The 18995-nt window shown below is 33.1% G+C and overlaps 1 protein-coding gene across 1 annotated transcript in view; it reads left to right on the forward strand.

Moving 5' to 3' along the window:
• Positions 1–18995, forward strand: part of ITGA1 (integrin subunit alpha 1) — a 193605-nt gene that overhangs the window by 156856 nt on the left and 17754 nt on the right. Inside the window, exons 19-26 of the mRNA XM_031964896.1 lie at positions 1764–1973; positions 7203–7283; positions 8982–9058; positions 12276–12365; positions 13633–13735; positions 14820–14933; positions 18584–18685; positions 18877–18981. Coding sequence (XP_031820756.1) covers positions 1764–1973; positions 7203–7283; positions 8982–9058; positions 12276–12365; positions 13633–13735; positions 14820–14933; positions 18584–18685; positions 18877–18981 — 882 coding nt within the window. The remainder of the gene's footprint in view (positions 1–1763; positions 1974–7202; positions 7284–8981; positions 9059–12275; positions 12366–13632; positions 13736–14819; positions 14934–18583; positions 18686–18876; positions 18982–18995) is intronic.

The following is an 18995-nucleotide window of genomic DNA, read 5'->3' on the forward strand; positions in this document are numbered from 1 at the left end:
TTCCCTCTACCATTGTAGATTGGGCCTTCTCTATACTAGATGTTGAGAGAGAGAGGAAGAGGGAGACAGAGACGGAGACAGACAAAGACAGAGAGACACGGAGACAGACAAAGACAGAGAGAGACAGAGAAATTGATTGTAATTGTACACCAATCCCTTACTCTGGGGTAGAGTGGCTAAGTATATAGAATCCTTGCCACAATAAGTAAGCAGTATTCAATGAGCCTGAGTCAGCTTTGTAGACAATGAAGTTTTTATACAATCAGACATAGCAATAAAAATCCTAGACAAAGCAATAATAGCAATCAATCACATAATTTAGTGGATGAGAAGAAAGTTATTTTTCCTTATGCAATTCAAGAAGACACTTTATCTCCTAGAGAATGAGTGAAAGAAGAGGCTTACTAATCAATTACTAATTTTTTTTCTTCAGATCATTGCTACAAAACATAGTCCCAAAGTGGAAAGAATATTTTATATACATTGTTATCTTAGGTCTGCTATTTGCTACTTTGGTTTCTTCATTTGTAAAATAAGGGAGCTGGACTAAGTGATCTTTAAGATTCTTTCTACCTCTAACAATTCCGATCAATTCCTTGATGTCACAAAGTAAAACATTTTTATCCTCTATTTTTCCTGCTTTTGAACTTTGAAATTAAAAAATACTATTTCAGTACCTAATAAATGTTTGATAAACAATTGTTACATGAACAAATTAGTAAAAAATCTAGGATTACAATGCTATTGGGAAATCCCAGATGAAAACCCTCCCTCTAGCAATGAGATGACCATCTTTTCTGCAACTAATAGTCTTAGAGTTTCCTAGAGCATTGAGATATTAATTGATTTGCACAAGGTCACACAGTAGCATGCATCAGAGACAGGATTAGAACATGGATCTCTTGGTTCCAAATCTAACTTTCTATCCACTATGCTGTGGCTTGAGATAACAAAGAATTAACCAATATTTTTGCTGAACTGCTTTTTTAAAAATTCTTTTCTTTTTCTTTTTTATAAGGGATAGCTTGCTGAAGAGGGTAGAAAGAGAAGATGCAATCTGAATTGAAAATGATGTTATGTAAAAACAAAAAAACTAAATATTTTTTAAAAGAATTTTAATTGTGTCTAATAGTAACCATCTCTAGAGGAGGAGGAGGGAGAAGAAAAAAAGGAGAAAAATTATATAACTTTGTCATATTTTAAAGGAAGAACAAATTGTACACAATAGATTTGTAGTTTCATATGCAATCATATTTTATTATACTATATTATAGAAGTGTTTATTTTATTCCATAAGTTGAAAGTAAAAAAAAAGAATTTTAAAAGAATGAACCAACTAAAATTATAGGAGCTTATTTAAGCAACTTGTTTTAGAGCAATCTAAAAGGATATGAGCGACAATCAATTGTAATTTTACTGATGTATCTCTGTATTCTTTTAAGCCCTTACTTATGAGTGGTCCTCTGGGTAAATGTAAGGGCACAATCAAATAGTCACTGGGTATGAAAACAGATGAGAACTTAAAATAATTTTTTTTAAAGGGAGGAAAAAGAGAGAATAGAAGCCATCTGTAATTGAAACAACCTGTCCTGAGCAACCTGTCTTGTTATCCCTTTAACAGCAATAGAATAAAAGTTCACATTAGTTCAAAATGGCAATATGTGAGTTATGTGAATGAACTTATAATTTTGAATATGTGAGTTATTATGTGAATGAATTTATAATTTTGAATAATAGAAAATATTTTGCTCTCAATGCTACAGATTCCTTTTGCAAAAGATTGTGGAAACAAGGAGAAATGCATCTCAGATTTGGCTCTGACTGTATCAACCACAGAAAAAGACTTACTCATTGTTAAGTCTCACAGTGATAAATTCAGCATGAATCTGACCATCAGGAATAAAAAGGACAGTGCCTACAATACCAGGGTCATTGTCCAGGCCTCTCCAAATGTAATTTTTTCAGGAATTGAGGTAACTGTTCATTTATTCATTCAACAGCCCTTACTAAATCCCTACTGTACCTATTTTACTAGCATGGTTGTGCTTTTAAAAGGAAAAGTGAGTTATCTATCCAATTAACCCATGATGTTGATTAGATTAGAGACAGCCAGGTAAAGAAGTATGGAGAAAAATTTGACTTTACACCCTGTCTTTGATGATACATACAAATTGTGCAAGCATAGGATTTACCAATATTCTCAGCACCTCAAGGTTTCTAAAATTGTAAGGTATAGAAGAGTAGTTGATTTGCATAGGTGGAGAGAGTTTATCCGCAGAGAGTTCTCTCTACTGATATAATATATTATATTAAGAAATGTGGGGGGGAAAAGTCATATAAAGAACAGACAGATGACTGGGTTTGAAAGTCAAAAAACCTGGAATCAGGAGCAGCTAGGTGGCATAGTGGATAGAGCACCAACCAGCCCTGAAGTCAGGAGAACCTGAGTTCAAATGTGATCTCAGACACTTAACTCTTCTTAGCTGTGTGACCCTGGGCAAGTCACTTAACCCCAATTGCCTCAGGGGGAAAAAAAAGATAAGTTCAATGACCTTAGAAAAATCTGGAAAAACTTACCCAAAGTAGTGAATAGTGAAATGAAGTAGAACTAAGAGAACATTATATTCAGTAATAGCAATACAGTTTTAAGAATGACTTTGAGAGAAAGTCATTTAGACTGTTATAAATACTTAACTCCAAAGTAGATAAGAAGAAAGATGTTATCTGCTTTCAGAGAAACAACAGATAAATAGAAGTACGTATAAAATAATTTTACATGTGTATGTATGTATGTGTGTGTGAGTGTTTGTGTCTAGCCATCTGCAGGGCTAGAGGTGGGGGAGAAGAAAAAGAAATTACACAATAATTTTATTGTGTATTTAAAAGGAATAGCTAATTATACATAATAGATTTGTAGTGTCCTGTGTAATCATCATTTTTTATTATTCGGTGTTAAGGAAATGCTTGTTTTATTATATAAATTTAAAAAACAATAATGATGAATAAAAAAGAAAATAGTAAAGGATAATGTTAAGAGGCTAGGGAAAGAGGCATTAAAATGAGGCAAAGACCCCAGTTTAGACTGTGGAGTGAGGATGTATTATAAGATTCCTGAGAAGAAAAGTTTGGGAATATTTATTTTGATTCGCTGAAGGTCGAGTAGAGTTTGGATAACAATTCTATAGCTGTAGAGAATCTCAGTTGTAGCCAGGCTCACTTGTGGTGAATGAAATGAAGGCATAATAGTGATCTCTAATCTCTTCTTCCCCTACTCTTTTCCAAAGGAGATTTTTCTTCCTGCCTGGAGGAGAAGCAGGAAATTGGAAACAGTCCATTCTGCTCTCCAAAGCAAGAGGAAGGGTACTGAACTAGAATTATCTGTCTATTCCCTTAAATAGTATTAGTCTCTAGGATATGATCAGGTTCAATTTAATTTCTGATCATTGTCATTAAGGGGAAAGAGGATCCCAAATTCTATATCCAAAGCTTAATCCCTTTCTCATCACATACTAGTTCCACAATGAATGCACATAGTAAATAGCAAAGAAACTCATTTATCCAAATCATAGCAAAAGAAAAATCTGAGTAGGTATACTTAGGAGAATATATATCTGAAAATGCAGAGTGAAGGAGCTCTCCCATTGGAAGTGAGATAACTCAATCAAGAAAAAAGCATTTTCTATGTCTTCCAAGGGGAAGTTTCCCGAGGTCTCTAAAATAGGGACATGGTGGAAGCTGCCAGCTACTTTCATGCCTTTCCAAAGGCTTCTGCAACCTGAAGTGGGGTTGGGTTCTTTCATCTTCTCTCTTGCAACTTGGGAAAAAATGTGAAGGAAACTCAAAGATGCCTGAATAGACTGATGGTCTCTCTTATCCTTGACAACACTGCTCCATCCCTCACACAGAGCAGAGCATTCATGTCCTCTAACAAAGAACACTCCATTCAATGTACTTTGGGACAATCATTACATAGGGCATGCTATCAACATTATTGGATGACTTTCTGTAGCTATTCAGCAGAATATTCAAGGATAGGAAGGTTTTGTTGTAGTGAGGAAAAAGAATTAAGAGGAATAAGGCATAGAGCGAAAGGAGTAATAAGAAATTATGATCAAATAAAGGAATTTCGGAGTTCTTGATTATGGAAATGTATCACTTGAGAAGATGGCAAGATCATAATGTTAAAATTCCTGACCATCCCTATGTATATCTGAAGTGACATAGAATAGTACACTGTGGGGCTTAAGTAGATTGAGAAACAGGGTAATTAGAGTAACCAAAAAAAAAAAAAAAAAAAAAAGAAATCAGTATATATGCTGAAGTCTCCTAATATAAAACCAGAAGTAAGGGCAAAGAAAGAAACTATATCTGGTACTGAACTCATTGAGGAAGGAGGGAAAATGTCCTGCAGATAGAAAATAGCCCCCAGGATTTAAATTGGGTAATCTGAACAGAAGCTTCAGTCATAGTTAAGGGGATAGATGAGGATAATAATTATGCAAGAGAGATTGAAGAACAGCCATCTGGCAGGAGACAAAAAATATTAGAAAAAGGTAATCCCTAATCCCTAAAACACTTCATTCAGTACCCTCTTCTGCACCATTTACTAAACTCAGACAAGACTGAATAAACCAAACTACAGTTTTGCAAGACAACTTCCACTTTGCTGCTCCTTCTTTCTTATGCCTCAAAAAACTAAAGGCAGAAGCTTGCTGTGGCTGGTACAGCAGTACAGAGGTGCTATTTTCTGCATCAGAATTCTGCCAGAGAATTAAAAACCAGAGGAAGCTGGAGCAGCAAGCCAATGTATATAGCTATGTGGTTCTCTACTAAGTGTAAAGGAAAGAGTAACCAGCTGGGATAAAATCTCTCCCCCTAGAAACCACTTGAGGTAGAGATTGTGGCTGGTGAAATGTTAATCGCCCCAGTATGGGATGAGGCTGAGATGACTTTGTGTTCTAGCACCCCCAAGGAAACTTTAAAGAAAGAATAATGAGTCAAAAAGTAAACAATAGAGAAATATAAAGAGAAATGCCTGAAATTATCAAAGATATGGGGAGGAAAAAAGTCATAAAGACCTTGAGTCTAAGAAGATAAACCTCGAGGGAAAAAAAAGTAAAAACAGTAGCTAATCAGCTAAGTCAGTCTAGACATCTTTTAGTAATTACTTCAAGACAAAGGAAAATAAATCAGAATAAGGTAAAGAAGGGGACCTTGCAAATTTCCAGGAGAATATGAAAACAAAGCAAGATGTTCCTTAATGATTTAAAAGAAAAACAAGAATTTTTAATGCAAAATTCATGGTCTACATAGCAGAAATCATTGGCAGAATAGAAAAACTTGAATGGGTGGTGGCATATTTCACCAAAGAAACAAAAGAAAGAATAATTGTAAATGCAAATTTACTACAACAAATGATCTGGAAGAAGAGAAGCAAAAAGTTAAAAGAAAGAATCATCTTCACGTAAGCAAAATATACACAAAGAAACAATTTAAGGATTATGGGTCTTCCAGAACACAAACCAAAAGAAACCTAAACACCAAAGTGCAAGAAAATTACCCAGAACTTTCAAACACAGAAAACAAAGTGCCAATCAAAAGAATACCAGAATACTTCCAGAAAAAAAAATACCACTAATGCAAATTCCAAGATGAAAAGTGATTAAATTTAACAATTCCAAAGACAAGCAACACATGCTGTAATTGTAATTGTTCAAACAAACTTTCAAATGCAAAAGAAAAGAAATTCTAATAATTTTGAACTATTCTGCACCCACCAGAAACTACAGAAGATGATGGAATATGTTCCTAAGAGCAGATGAGATCAGGGATGCAACAAAAATGGCATAGCCCTATAAATTTGAGCTTAATGCATAAAAAGATGGACATTTAATTAAAAAAAAAAAAGGAGGCATTCAAAGCATATCCCAGGAAGAAAAACTGACCTGAAAATTTTAATTATTTTTCAAATATTTCAGACAACACAAATACCAAAAAAAAAAAAAAAGGTACAAGGACATATAATAAATATTATTTATTTTTTTTAATATTTTAAATATTTATTCAAAAAATAAAATAATAGAGACCATTAAGAGATTTCCTTCTAAATGCACACAATGAAACAAGAGGGTGAAAGAAAGGAAATAGAAGTGATGGTGGGGAAACAGGCCTGAAACATCATGGACTAAAGTTCACAACTCTTCTTCTGGTGAATAATTCAGTGTTTTTATGGGGCTAAATGGAAGGGCACATAAAAGAGAGAAGGTGAAAAAATCAAATATTAACAATGAAGGAAAAATAATTCTTGTAATCTCTCAAGATTAAAAAAAAAGAATCTATTTGATAATGGATAGTAGGGAAGCAAAGGGAAAGATTGAAATGGGAGATAAAAACCGGGAAATCTTGTTTCAGGAATGTCATTAATCAGTGCTCCCATGGGAGAAGAAAAATATTCCCTAAAGATATAGGGACCTTACAACAGGTGAAATCTGCAGGAATTTGTTAGAGAAACTGCTCATTCTGTCTCCATAGAAGAAGAATCAAAGTGAAATTGTGATCATTTTTTAAAGACATTAATAAAAACTTATTTTTAAAAATAAACCTATTGTCTGTTTTCATCACTGACATTTTTCTCAATTTACTATACTGGTACTGGTATACTGGTATACAATTTACTATAGTGGTAGGATGAAGAAAGCCTGGGGAAAAACTTCGTTACAGATTATTATTTATTTTGCATTCAGTTAAGAATTTGAATTCCAAATAGATAACAGAAATATATTAAGGAGTAAAAAAACAAAAACAAAAACACTGCCTTTATCATTTCAAGGGGTAAAATGAATATATATATACATATGTATTTATATAAATGTATATATGTATATATAATATGTATATTATACATAAATTTCTAACTTTCTTTGGAAAAGAAAACATAAATTTATTCTTTATGTTCTCCTTTAATTCATTCTTAATCAAGGCAAAAGTATGAACTTAGTTAAAAATCTTAGTTTGTTATTATTTTAAATAAAACTAGTGGGCACAAGAAAAAAATATTTTGTTTTATTCCCCATATAGCCCTTCACATTAAACCTGATTTTTAACTCAAGCAATAGCTGAGACCAAGAGCAATGATTAAGTCTGACAGTGGCTATCAGTCACCAAGCTTATTTTTTTTTTAACATGTGCTTTTTTTTTACTAGGGTATTCAAAAAGACAGCTGTGAATCCAATCAGAATATCACATGCAAAGTTGGCTATCCTTTCCTGAAAAGAGGAGAAGAGGTGAGCAGATTATGGAAGCTTCATCTAACAATCTGTATATGAAAGTTGGTATGTTCCATGTCATTTGTGTGATTATGCTTGACAATTCAAACGTAATGGAAGGAAAAAGGAAAAGAAATTCACAGGCAGGTTTGCTTAGAAAACTTGAAATCCTCAATATTTTATCTCAAATATTAATTATTAAGATCCAAAACAGGTTCTTTCAAATGAATATTCAGTTGAACATATATATACATATATATATATATATATATATATATATATATATATATAAAGTTATCAGGCTAAATGGGGTGTTATTGGCAAATATTGGCTATTAAAAAAAGAGAATTTCAAATGAAACCCATTGGCCAAGGCTGTGGAAAGAAACAAATGGGTTTGCCTAGAACTTTGGCTCTTAAGATAAACTTGAAATCCAGTTGGATTAAAGGTAGTCTTTTTTGTTGTTGTTGTTTCTTGATATAATTCATACTTTAAAAATAGAGAATATACTGTTTCCATAAAAGAGAATTGTCTTTCCAACATAATTGGTAGACGTTATTTGTAAAAATTAAAGTGTATATCAGAAATAGCTCAGTTTTTTTCATTTTTGCATGTGTGTTTTTATTGAAACTTGCATTTAATTCTAAAATGTTTGGTCAGGTCATCTACTGACTACAGAGTTAGAAAGGGAAATGTTTAACTAATCAAAATGCCATACATGATTAATAAAAAATGTTACCTTACTTGAACTGAAAAAATAATGATGGAGTGGGGGGAAGTTACTAACCTATAAGTTACATTCCACATCTACTTTTCCTATACTGTCTGTTTTTTTGTTTGTTTGTTTTAGAACAAGAAATATTCATTCGAAATAGGCAACATACTAATGGTCTGATAGACAAATAGCCGGAAAAAAAAAAGAACTGTGGAATGGGCAAAACCACAAAACTTTGGTAAAGGCTTTCAGCTAGCTGACTAATATGGCAAAAAAGAACTCTGAAGCTTTTTCCAAAATTACATGTGGCAAAATGAAAAAGAGAATCAACAGACTGACAAAAATTTCCCTCTTAGCTATCCTCAAAAATGTACAAAAAATCTACTCCATTTTATTCTTTTTTTTTTCTTGCTGAGGCAATTGGGGTCAAGTGACTTGCCCAGGGTCACACAGCTAGGAAATGTCAAGTGTCTGAGAGCACATTTGAACTCAGGTCCTCCTGACTTCAGGGCTGGTACTCTATCCACTGCGCCACCTAGCTACCCCTATTCTTTTTCTTATACTCTTTAGCACATGTATGTTTGTATATACATTATATTTCATTTTAATTCCTACCTATTCACAATACTTTGTTTGTGAAGAAGAATATCAAATGGAGTATATCCAATGAGAGTATTAGTATCTATTGTATGCTTATGCCTGAAAGTATCATGGTGCTTTTATTTTCAGTCTTTTAAATCTATTTTATTTATTATTAATTAAATTATTATTAAAAATAACTATTTTTAAATACAGTGAGATATTGGTAGATGTATAATGGTAAATATATATTTACAATATGTAGCAGATGAGTATTGTAGTATGTTCTGATATAAAATGATAATTCTTAAACTTCTTTGCATTTTTAAGTTTGAGTGCATTAATTTGTATAAGCTTAATATTGTTGCCAAAGTCAATTTTTTGTTATTCCTGTATTTAACCTAAAAATTTTTTTATTACAGATATCTTTCAAAATACTCTTTCAATTTAATATTTCCTACCTTATGGAAAATGTGACCATTCACATAAGTGTAACAAGGTTAGTTTATTTTCTTTTTCCACATTAATACTTGGGTTCAGGGAAATCATTTAGGCTTTGTTTTTATGTTTTTTGTCCATACTTGTGATTATGTTATTTTGCTGGTGTAGAGAGATCCCTTTTAGTAATGTACATGAAACATTTTACAACTTAACAGTCTTGAAGAGCTCCTGAAGGCAATTAAAACTAAAGTGATTTGTCCAGGGTGACAAAGCTATTCAGTGTATCAAATACAGGATTTGAACTTTAGTCTTTTTAATGCTAGGTCTAATTCTTTATCCATTATACTACATGATCTCTAAAAACCTTTTATTTTAGAAAACCAAGTCATTCCTTAAAACTTCCTGTTATCTGTATAGTATCAGCACAAGTGGAAAGCAATGAATCCTATTATTTTCTTATAAGTGGAATGGTAAAGAATGATATATCTAAGGTAATTGTTTATTTTTCACACATGTTTGACTTTTCCCAACACTATTTGTGGTTTTTTTGATAAAAATACTGGAGAGGTTTGCCATTTCCTTCTCCAACTCATTTTACAGATGAGGAAATTGAGGTAGATAAGGTTAAGTGCTTTGCCCAGGATCACATAGGTAATAAGTGTCTGAGGCCAGATTTGAACTTGGGAAAAGAAATTTTCCAGACTCTAAGACCCAGCTTTCTGTGCCACCCAGCTGCCTGAAATAATACATATGAATAAACTAAACTAGTGATTAGGAGAGAGAAGGAAAGAAGAGGAGGTGAAAAATAAAAATTACCTCATCTGAATAAGCGCTAGTAACAAAACCTACTATAAAAGTACAACTAGCAAAATGATTAGATTTAAAGGTAAGCTATACTTATTTCATGAGCAGCAGGGAGGCAAAGAAAAGGAGGAAGTAAAAAATGGATAAATTCACCTAGTCCCAGAGCTGGAGCAAATTCTGTACAAGTAGGACATTCCTTCAAGTCTGTCAGAGAGCCAGACATCTGCTCCTGATTACATTCTATTCAAAATACCATTAGCCTTCCCTTGCAATGAGCTGCCAGGTCCTGGCATGCTCCTGAATACCTTTGGGCCCCTTTTAGACACGTGGGGATCAAAAATTCTTGGTGAATCTGTCCTTCCTTTCTGCCTCCCTATGATGATTCAGTCCCTCCTAGCAGATTTTTAAAATCCTTTAAAATTTGCATTTGAACCTTTACTGAAAGGGCATTATACAATAGCTATCTCTGCAATCTCTGTCATAGCAAATTTCGCTTGTCTCTTAAAAATAACAAAACTCACTATCACTTTATTTCAAGATGGTAGACTGAATCACAACTTCAGTTGCTGGTGTTTTTTAAACTCTTTAACAATAATTTGCATCAAAATCAGTCATCTCCTTTGACCATTATCAAAAACAAGAAAATTTTAAATAGCCTTCTACATTTAAATAGCCTTTACCTCAATCTGCCCCACATACAAGCATTTATCACCCAACACACATTGATGCCTCCTTATAGCTCCCCTCAGTCCCTATCTCTTTCCCTATCTGTGTAGAAAGTAGTTAACAACTACTCAGCTCTTCATCTTTTGAGCAATCAGCCAATTAATAAATATTTATTAATTTACTAGTGCCTATTCCTTATAAAACATTATTGTGGTTTTTGAGGATGATACAATCTAGTATAAAGTGTTGCCCCCTGATTCTTAAAGTAAATGCTTCTTAATTTGTGAATTAAAATATTGTCTATCTTTTCCCAAAAATCTGGCTTGTTCAAAATTTTAATTCAGCCTAAAATCACATTTTGGTAAGAAAGAGACAGATAATGAAGACAAAGAAAAATAATAAAAATGAATAAAACAACTTTTTTAATTAAAAATATGAAAGTTTCATTATAAATTCATTTTATAAAGTAACATTGTCTAATTGTTTTTCAATGAATATTTTTATAAGGAAGAGGACAGGACCTGGGATTCCATTGGAAACTCCTGGGTGAGAATTCTCCCTCAATCAATACAGGTTTTCATGTCACTTCTTCTTAACTTAAAGACAGTGACTTAGCCAGGATCATACATCTAGTATGTGCATCAAAGATGGTACTTTGTTATGCCTAAGTGCAAAACCTAGAAAGCCTGTAAAGGGTTGAAGGGGATTGTACCCCTTTAAAAGCCCCCATACTTGTGAATCATAACACACTTGAAGGAATTGCATTTCAGCTTTTACTGATGCAATGTTGCCTGTGAATTGGGAATGAAATCAGAGGCAAGAGAGAAGAGCAGAGAGATCAGGGAATGCAACTGCCTCTCTGTCTCCTTGTATTGTTATCATCCTTTCACATGAAGGGATCTATTCTGCTGGTCAGGATTAGATCCCCAGCAGCCACTAGCAGGTTGGTCCCATAATAGGACTTGAATCCAAATCTTTATGACTTCTATCCAACTCATTAACTACTGTCCTATGTCTAACTTTAGTTTATTCAAAGACTCCTATCATATGCCCATCTTCCCTTCTAAGCATCTTCCCTTCCCTCAGTCTATCAACACTATTAAGTGAAAGTAGGGATGAGAGTTCATGACTATTTATTTACTTTTCCTTTCCAAAAGAATGATTAAAATGCGAGTCATAATAAGTATATTCTGTTGTTTTGGCCTAGTTTTTCTTTTTAAAAGTATGTCAGGTGTAATGGATGTCACATTTCTTATCTTCTCAATGGACAGAGAAGGGGCAAAATGGAGGGAGAGAATTTGGAACCCCCCAAAAAAACTGTTAAAAATATTAAGATAAATAAATAATGAATTGAGAAAAGAAAATTTTTAAAACTAAATAAAGTGTATGGCAGGGAGAGAATCAGGGAAAGGACTTCAGAGGCCCAGATGTTTTGAGGATAGGTCTTGCTAAATGCTAGAAGTTTGGGGAAAGTATGTCAGTCCATGCTAGAGCTATTCAATAAAACTATAAGATACATGAGGTTTTGTTGTCCTAGGCCATGGAAGAAAGAGCTAAATGCCCCTGGTAATACTTTCTATTTTTAAATCTAGTATTCTCAAAAGTATGTTTTTATTTTTAGAAATTTTGGATTCTTTTTCAAATGTGTGGGAATATCTCCAAATGGCTAATTGTCTGTAATAGAACCATTATTCAAAAAAAAAGAAGAAATAAAATCAAAATAAAATAAAATACCATATGCCAATATAGAATCTATGTAGATTATTTTAATATTAAATAACATGAATATGTTGGTCATTTTCTAGTGACAGTGAAGAACCTTTGGAGACACTTTCTGACAATGAAGTAGATATTTCTATTCCAGTAAAATATGAAGCTGGACTCCAATTTTCCAGGTAGATAAATATCTATTTTTTTTTTACTGTTTTGAAAGGAAAATGTTTCTAAAAATCAAGAAAATAGTAATGACTACATTTCATAGGTTTACAAAGTATATCTCCTACAACACCCCCAAAGAGATACATTAAGACAATTATTTTCTCCATTTTACATATAAGAAAACTAAGATTTAGAGATGGTGATATGCTGGTACCATAACTCATGATTCTTAGTCCTTATTCTGCCACTTAAGTGCTGACCATGCTCCTATTTTGGACAAAATGTAAAGATGAGATCAAGTTCTCATCAAAAACTATTATTTAGGTTTTACTTTTTTTTTCTTTCAATTATTTTAAAACTACTTTCCATTCCAGGCTTTTATTTATATTTGTCCTTTCAAATATACCATTTTAATACAATTTTATCCCTAACAAAACTCCTCAAGCAAAAGAGAGTGTTAGAATCACTCTAAGAATAAATATCAGGAACAGGAAAATTCTAAGAACCAATGTCAAGCACAATTAGGAAATTATTTAAAGGAAAAGGAGTCAGAATTGTAAGACATGCAAATCTATCTTTGTGGAGTTTTTTCTTTTCATTTTTTGTAAATTCTTTTTCCAATTTGATGTATTCATTTTTCCTAATACTTTGGCTTTTTCCAAGAATTCTTTCCATTCCATTTCTTAAAAGACCAATTCCAATAAAACATTTTCAGAGTTTCTTTTATTCATTTCCACCTCACTTTCTTCTGGAATTCTGCTTAAGAAAACTTTCAAAATTCAATTGACACCAATAGGATGAATGGATAAGTTGAATAGTAAAATTACAATTACGATGTTAGAGTTTTTAACTTTAAAAAAGTGCAAGTTAACAAAAACCTTATTACAGGGAAATTACTGACTTTCTGCAAATGTTAATTCATTAGCCAAAATGAAACTACAGAGTCCATATAAATTTTTCATTATTGCATATCACTGTGCTATGACTTATTTTTAATTTGTAAATACAAGTTAAACACAGAGACACTTTAAAACACAGAGATGCTGAATACATGTCAACACTAATTGAATTGTTTCTCTGGTTCTTCTCAGTTTCCTCAGAGTCTTATTGATGATTCAGTTACAAGCAAGAGTAGAATTCACCCTAATCTATATGCATGCATCTCTTTTGGAATTACCTGGCTTAGTGTAGGAAAAAAAAGAATCTACCTGAATAAAAACAATATGAATAAATAAATATGATAAATATTTATCAATTTTTTTCTTTTTATTAATATCTTTTAAGCTCTGCAAGTGAATATCACATTTCAATTGCGGCCAATGATACAGTTCCTGACGTTATTAATTCAACCAATGACATCGGAAATGAAATCAACGTTTTCTACTTGGTGAGAAATAGCTACTAAAACTGTATCTTAAAAGACTCAGTTGTAAGCTTTTAAATTAGGTTAGATTTCATGACAATTCACCTATCATATCAGGATAAAGGTACAGACTGACTTTAAAGAATAAGTTAACATTAATATATAAGATTTAATGGGAAAATACAGTGTTTTCCCTTCCATACCATAGGATTCTGGAGTGGTTAAGGAATTTAGTATTGTTTGGTTGTCTTGTCTTCATTCCCCTTACCTGAACAAAATACCAGATTCAAAAAAGATGAGGGACTATGAATATTCAAAAAAGTTTTGTCATGCTATTCAGATATTTTGCTTTTTTCAACCTATCAATAGTTAAAGGTTAGAGAACCTCAAGGGTAAGAAGAAAGAAGCAAAATCAGAAGTCCCAGAAACACCCTGGAAGATAATTCTAGGCTTTCAGGACTAGAAGCCCCACCTAATTTGAAGTAACCAGATATTGCCTCTAGATGTGTTGAGAAATCCATTTAGAGAGCCTAGCCAGGTTGATCTATTTCAGACCACCCAAGTCCAGAGAGATCAGATCTCTTGGCATTCCCTCAAATATATCAGGTCTACAAAGGAAGATACTCCCCTAGAATTCATGTGACTTCAAAGTAACCTGTGGAGTTCATAAAAACTGGCATCAGTCTGGAGATAATACCTGAAGTGATAAGGTAAAAGGAAGGGAAGCAGGACTTTGTTTCCCATTAGATAATTGTATTTCTCATTGGCCAATTCTGGGTAGACAGATTCTTGGTTAAATTAACTTGTTCTTCCTTTCTTCTTATTAGTCCTTCTTTCATGCTAGCCAAATCCCCTATTAGATGAGTCTAGATTACCTCACTTAGTATTATCCTTAGATAAGACTATGGCCTCTTTTGGTTCTAAGATTCCACTGGAAGCATCTACCTGCTTCTAATTTTCTTGACTGGGAAATTTTCCTGACTGTGAAAATTGAGAGGTGGCAACCAGAACAAGAACATAAATGTAGGTAAGGATGGCCACTATTAGAAATAACACACATGAATTAAGTACTACATGCTTAATCAGATTTTTCTTTTATTTTGTACAGATCCGAAAAAGTGGGCATATTCCCATACCAGAGCTTAAGCTGAGTATTTCATTCCCCAACTTAACATCAGATGAATACCCTGTACTCTACCTAATTGGATGGTCATCTTCTGATGTAAGTCATGTTCCTTCACCATTTCCCCCTTACTTTAAGACAAGTTTGCATGAACTGTTAAACTCCTTATATATCTGTTGTCTGATTTTGCTGAACTTTTTGGGTTTTGTTTCTAGGGATGGCTTGTTGGGTTGGGATAGGAGAAGGTTATTTTCAGAAAGGAAGGTGATTTAAATAAACAAAAGAGATCCATTGTATTTTATTCATTTACTCATTCATTTCTTTATGAAACAATTGGGCTTAAGTGACTTGCCCCGGGTCACACAGCTAGTATATGTCTGAGGTCAAAACTGAACTCAAATCCTCGGACTTCAGGGCTGGTGCTCTAATCACTGAACCAACCACCTATCTGTCCCAGAGATCTATAATATTTTAGAAAAAAGTCTATTATTACTTCTTGATTTTATTTTCTATCAGATGAGAAAATTGGTGCTGAAACTAACAGCATCCTTCACTTTGCCTGGCAAGTACTTTGGCAAAGGACTTTGGCAAAGTGAATAACAAAAATATCAGGTAGCTAGGTGGTACAATGTATAGAACACTGGGCTTGGAACCAGGAAGACTCATCTTTATGAGTTCAAATCCAATTTCAGATACTTAATAACTGTGTGAATTGGGGTAAATCACTTACCCCCCTATATGCCTAATTTTCCTCATTGGTAAAATGAGCTAGAGAAGAATATAGCAAACCACTCCAGTATCTTTGCCAAAAAAAATGCGACCCAAGATGGGGTTACACAAAGAATCATAAATGAGTGAAATGACTCAACTAAAATAAGATATCCTACTAATAAAAAAAAAATAATTCAAATGACTACTAATTAGTCAATTAAAGCAATAATAATTTGCATACTACAGTGATTGCCACTTAGCTAGGTTTCATACATTAAAGTCCTACTCTAAAGGCTGGTCCTGTTTTGGAGGTGATCTTGGATTTTCATAGGCTATGTAGGAGTGTGCAAGCCATGGGAAGTTGTATCAAACAAGATGAACTTTAGGTTTGGTGCCAGAAGTAGTTTGTATGTCTCATATTCCAGGGTCCATCTAGCAACATTTGGAGATTGCTACTAAGTTACAGGGAGATGATTTATTTTTGGCCACAAAACTTTTCAAAAGATATTTGACTGAGTCAAGCAAGAGGAGTTACAGTCTGTGTCAGTGAAGGGAATAAGCCCCATTGTTATAATCAAAGTTCCACTAAAGTTCTAAACCAAATGAGTGAATAGGTAAAATAGGTGAGTTTTAAAGTAGCACTTGGTGTAACTTGGATAGACCCATAGTAAAGAGATCTTTAATTAAAGTCACAGGCAACTCAGAAAAGTGAATATACAAAATATGCCCTCTTTACTTTTATATTTTATTTCAGAGAATAATAGAATTATTAAAAATGGACCCTGATGTCTGTTGTATGCTATCATTTTGTCTGTAAACTTTTCCCCTAAAGAAACATACCTTTTGCAAAAAAGGGAGATAAAAAGACTCTAAGAAGCCATGATAATTAATATGTTGATTTTTATCTCATTACTATTTTTAAAAAAGATGACATGCAAATTAGAACAAGGCTTGAAACAAAACCGGTATCCAGACATAATCATTGATAGCACTTTTATAGCTCTTAAAAGTTTGCAAAGAACTTTTACAAATGCTATCTCATTCTAATGCTGCTATATATAATGTTCTATTGTACATAATGTATATAATGTTCATTTCATGCAAGTCTTTTGCCTTTCTAAGATCACTGAGATCACCATTTCTTATAGCATAGTAGTATTACATCACAACCACATCCCACAACTTATTCAGCCATTTCCCAACAGATAGAGATCCCTGAAATTTTCAGTTCTTTGCAACCACAAAAAAAAAAAAATCTGCTATAAACAGCCAATTCACATTCAAAGCAATAATTACTGTGTGAATTTATTTTTACTATTTTCTTTTTCAGCCTCTCATTTTATCCTATCTCTGTTATCTTAGACTTCCATAACTTCTTCATTCATAATACTATATAGTATCATATAAAATGCCTTTTATCATAAAGCAAGAAATAGAACAGAGGAGAGGCATAATCAAAAGTAGCTGAGACCCCTTCAAACACTTAGTCTCTTCCTTTATCACTTGCTGAGAAATACATGATTTCACTGCTGAACATATCACAAAAAAGGATTTTTAATAGTTTCCCATAGCCCCAGAAAATAACTCATGAGAAAATAGGAACTCAAAGGATAAGTGGGGAGGTAGTTAGGGAAGCATATTAAATGAATTAATCATTAAACAATCATTTAATAAGTTTCTACTATAGGTATTGTGGTAGATTAGCTCTGGAAATTTAAGGACAAAAGTGAAGTAGTTCTTACCTGTAAAGAGTGTATAGCCTAATGATCTAACATGCACATAATATAGGTATTGGGTGGGGGGGGAGCGGGGGAGAACAATCATATAAGGTAAACCAAAGGAGAAACTAATAGTTGAGGGAGACCAGGAAAGTTGTCATGCAGAAGCTGGTGTTTAAGTTCTGGCAACCAGAGAATTTAATAAATAGAGATGAAGATGGAATGAAGTTCAAGCATGAGGCTGAAGCCCCTAGTTCAGAGAAATGATGTTTCATGTTTGAGGAACAAAAAGATCAGACTGGTTGTATTATAGAGTATGCGCAGGGGAATAATGTTGAACAAGGCAGAATAGGTAGGAAGAAACCAGATTGTGAAGAGTTTTAAAAGACAAAAAGAGAAGGTTTATATGATCTTTTTCTGGGGTTCAGCAAATTATGGCTGGGAAATCAAATTTGACCCTGTTGCCTGCTTTTGTACCTTTTAACTCTCAGCCCATACAGAAGTAATCAGTGGACCAGCCCTATCCTGTAGTTTGCCAGTTCCAGCAATCTAGATAGTAAGAAGCTGTTACAGTTTATTGAGGGAGGATTCAGAAATAGAGGGGCACCTTGTGTGACACCATCAAACCAAATTTTTAAAAATGTACATTGCCAGTTGTATGGAGAATGGAGTACAGCTCCAAAAGTTGCTAGGGACTATTTTGTAAGTGTTGATGTTTCAGGTTTGTCTGCATCTTTGCCCTTTGATTAAAGACAATGTTATGTCCTTTAAATAAAGACAAAAAGCTAAAGAAGCACTTTAAGGAGAAGTTTGCATATCTTAAGATCTTGGCATCGAAAATTGAAATCCTTCCTTTTAAATTCTTAAAAGGTTTTTCTATTAGCAATCCACATATGATTCAACATTTAAAAATTAAGTTGGGTAGCTTAATATTTTTCATTTATCCTTCAGTTTCCTAAGAATTTTAAAAGTATGTATTTCTTATCATATTTCATAAATCTTAATAAGAGTCAAGAAGCTCACAAGCATGTGCTCAAATTGATTTTGTGCCTGGTGATATTATCGCATCCTATATGTTCTCTCAGAAAATTGATGTCATGCTTATCAGTTAAAAGATGCTATCATGGATAATGATTATTGCTTCCATATAGTTATGGCTATAGCTAATGATGCTACATACTGAAACTAATATGTGATCAAAGCCAGTGTTCACATTAGTACTTTTTCTAGAAGATTCTTTTCTTTTTTCTTTTTTGTTTGTTTTCTTTTGGTAGAGGGGCTCTCAGTGTCTTATAAAGCAACATCTTTGTTTCATAACAGAATGTAAACTGTAGACCAACTAGCCTTCAAGATCCTTTCAGCATCAACTTTGGAAAGAAAATGATACCAAAATCTGGAGAACTCAAGCGAGGCACTATTTCGGTAAATTTCAACTAAGAGACAATTGCTAATTTTAGTGATAATTATTAATTCGTATTTCATAGTTTCCATTTATTTCCACTTTTTATTCCAAATGAATAAATTTAACATCAAACTAAATTGAACTGGTTTTGTTCCAGTATCTGACTTAAAATAGCAATGATTGCTAATTTTTTTTTCCCATTCTCATACAGAATTGCAATACCTGCAAATTTGCAACCATTGAGTGTAATCTGATCCCTTCTGATGTAAGCCAAATAAATATTACATTCATTTTGTGGAAGTCAACATTTATAAAAGTAAGTGACAAATC

Source organism: Sarcophilus harrisii, chromosome 1, assembly GCF_902635505.1.
Source record: "Sarcophilus harrisii chromosome 1, mSarHar1.11, whole genome shotgun sequence".
Taxonomy (NCBI): domain Eukaryota; kingdom Metazoa; phylum Chordata; class Mammalia; order Dasyuromorphia; family Dasyuridae; genus Sarcophilus; species Sarcophilus harrisii.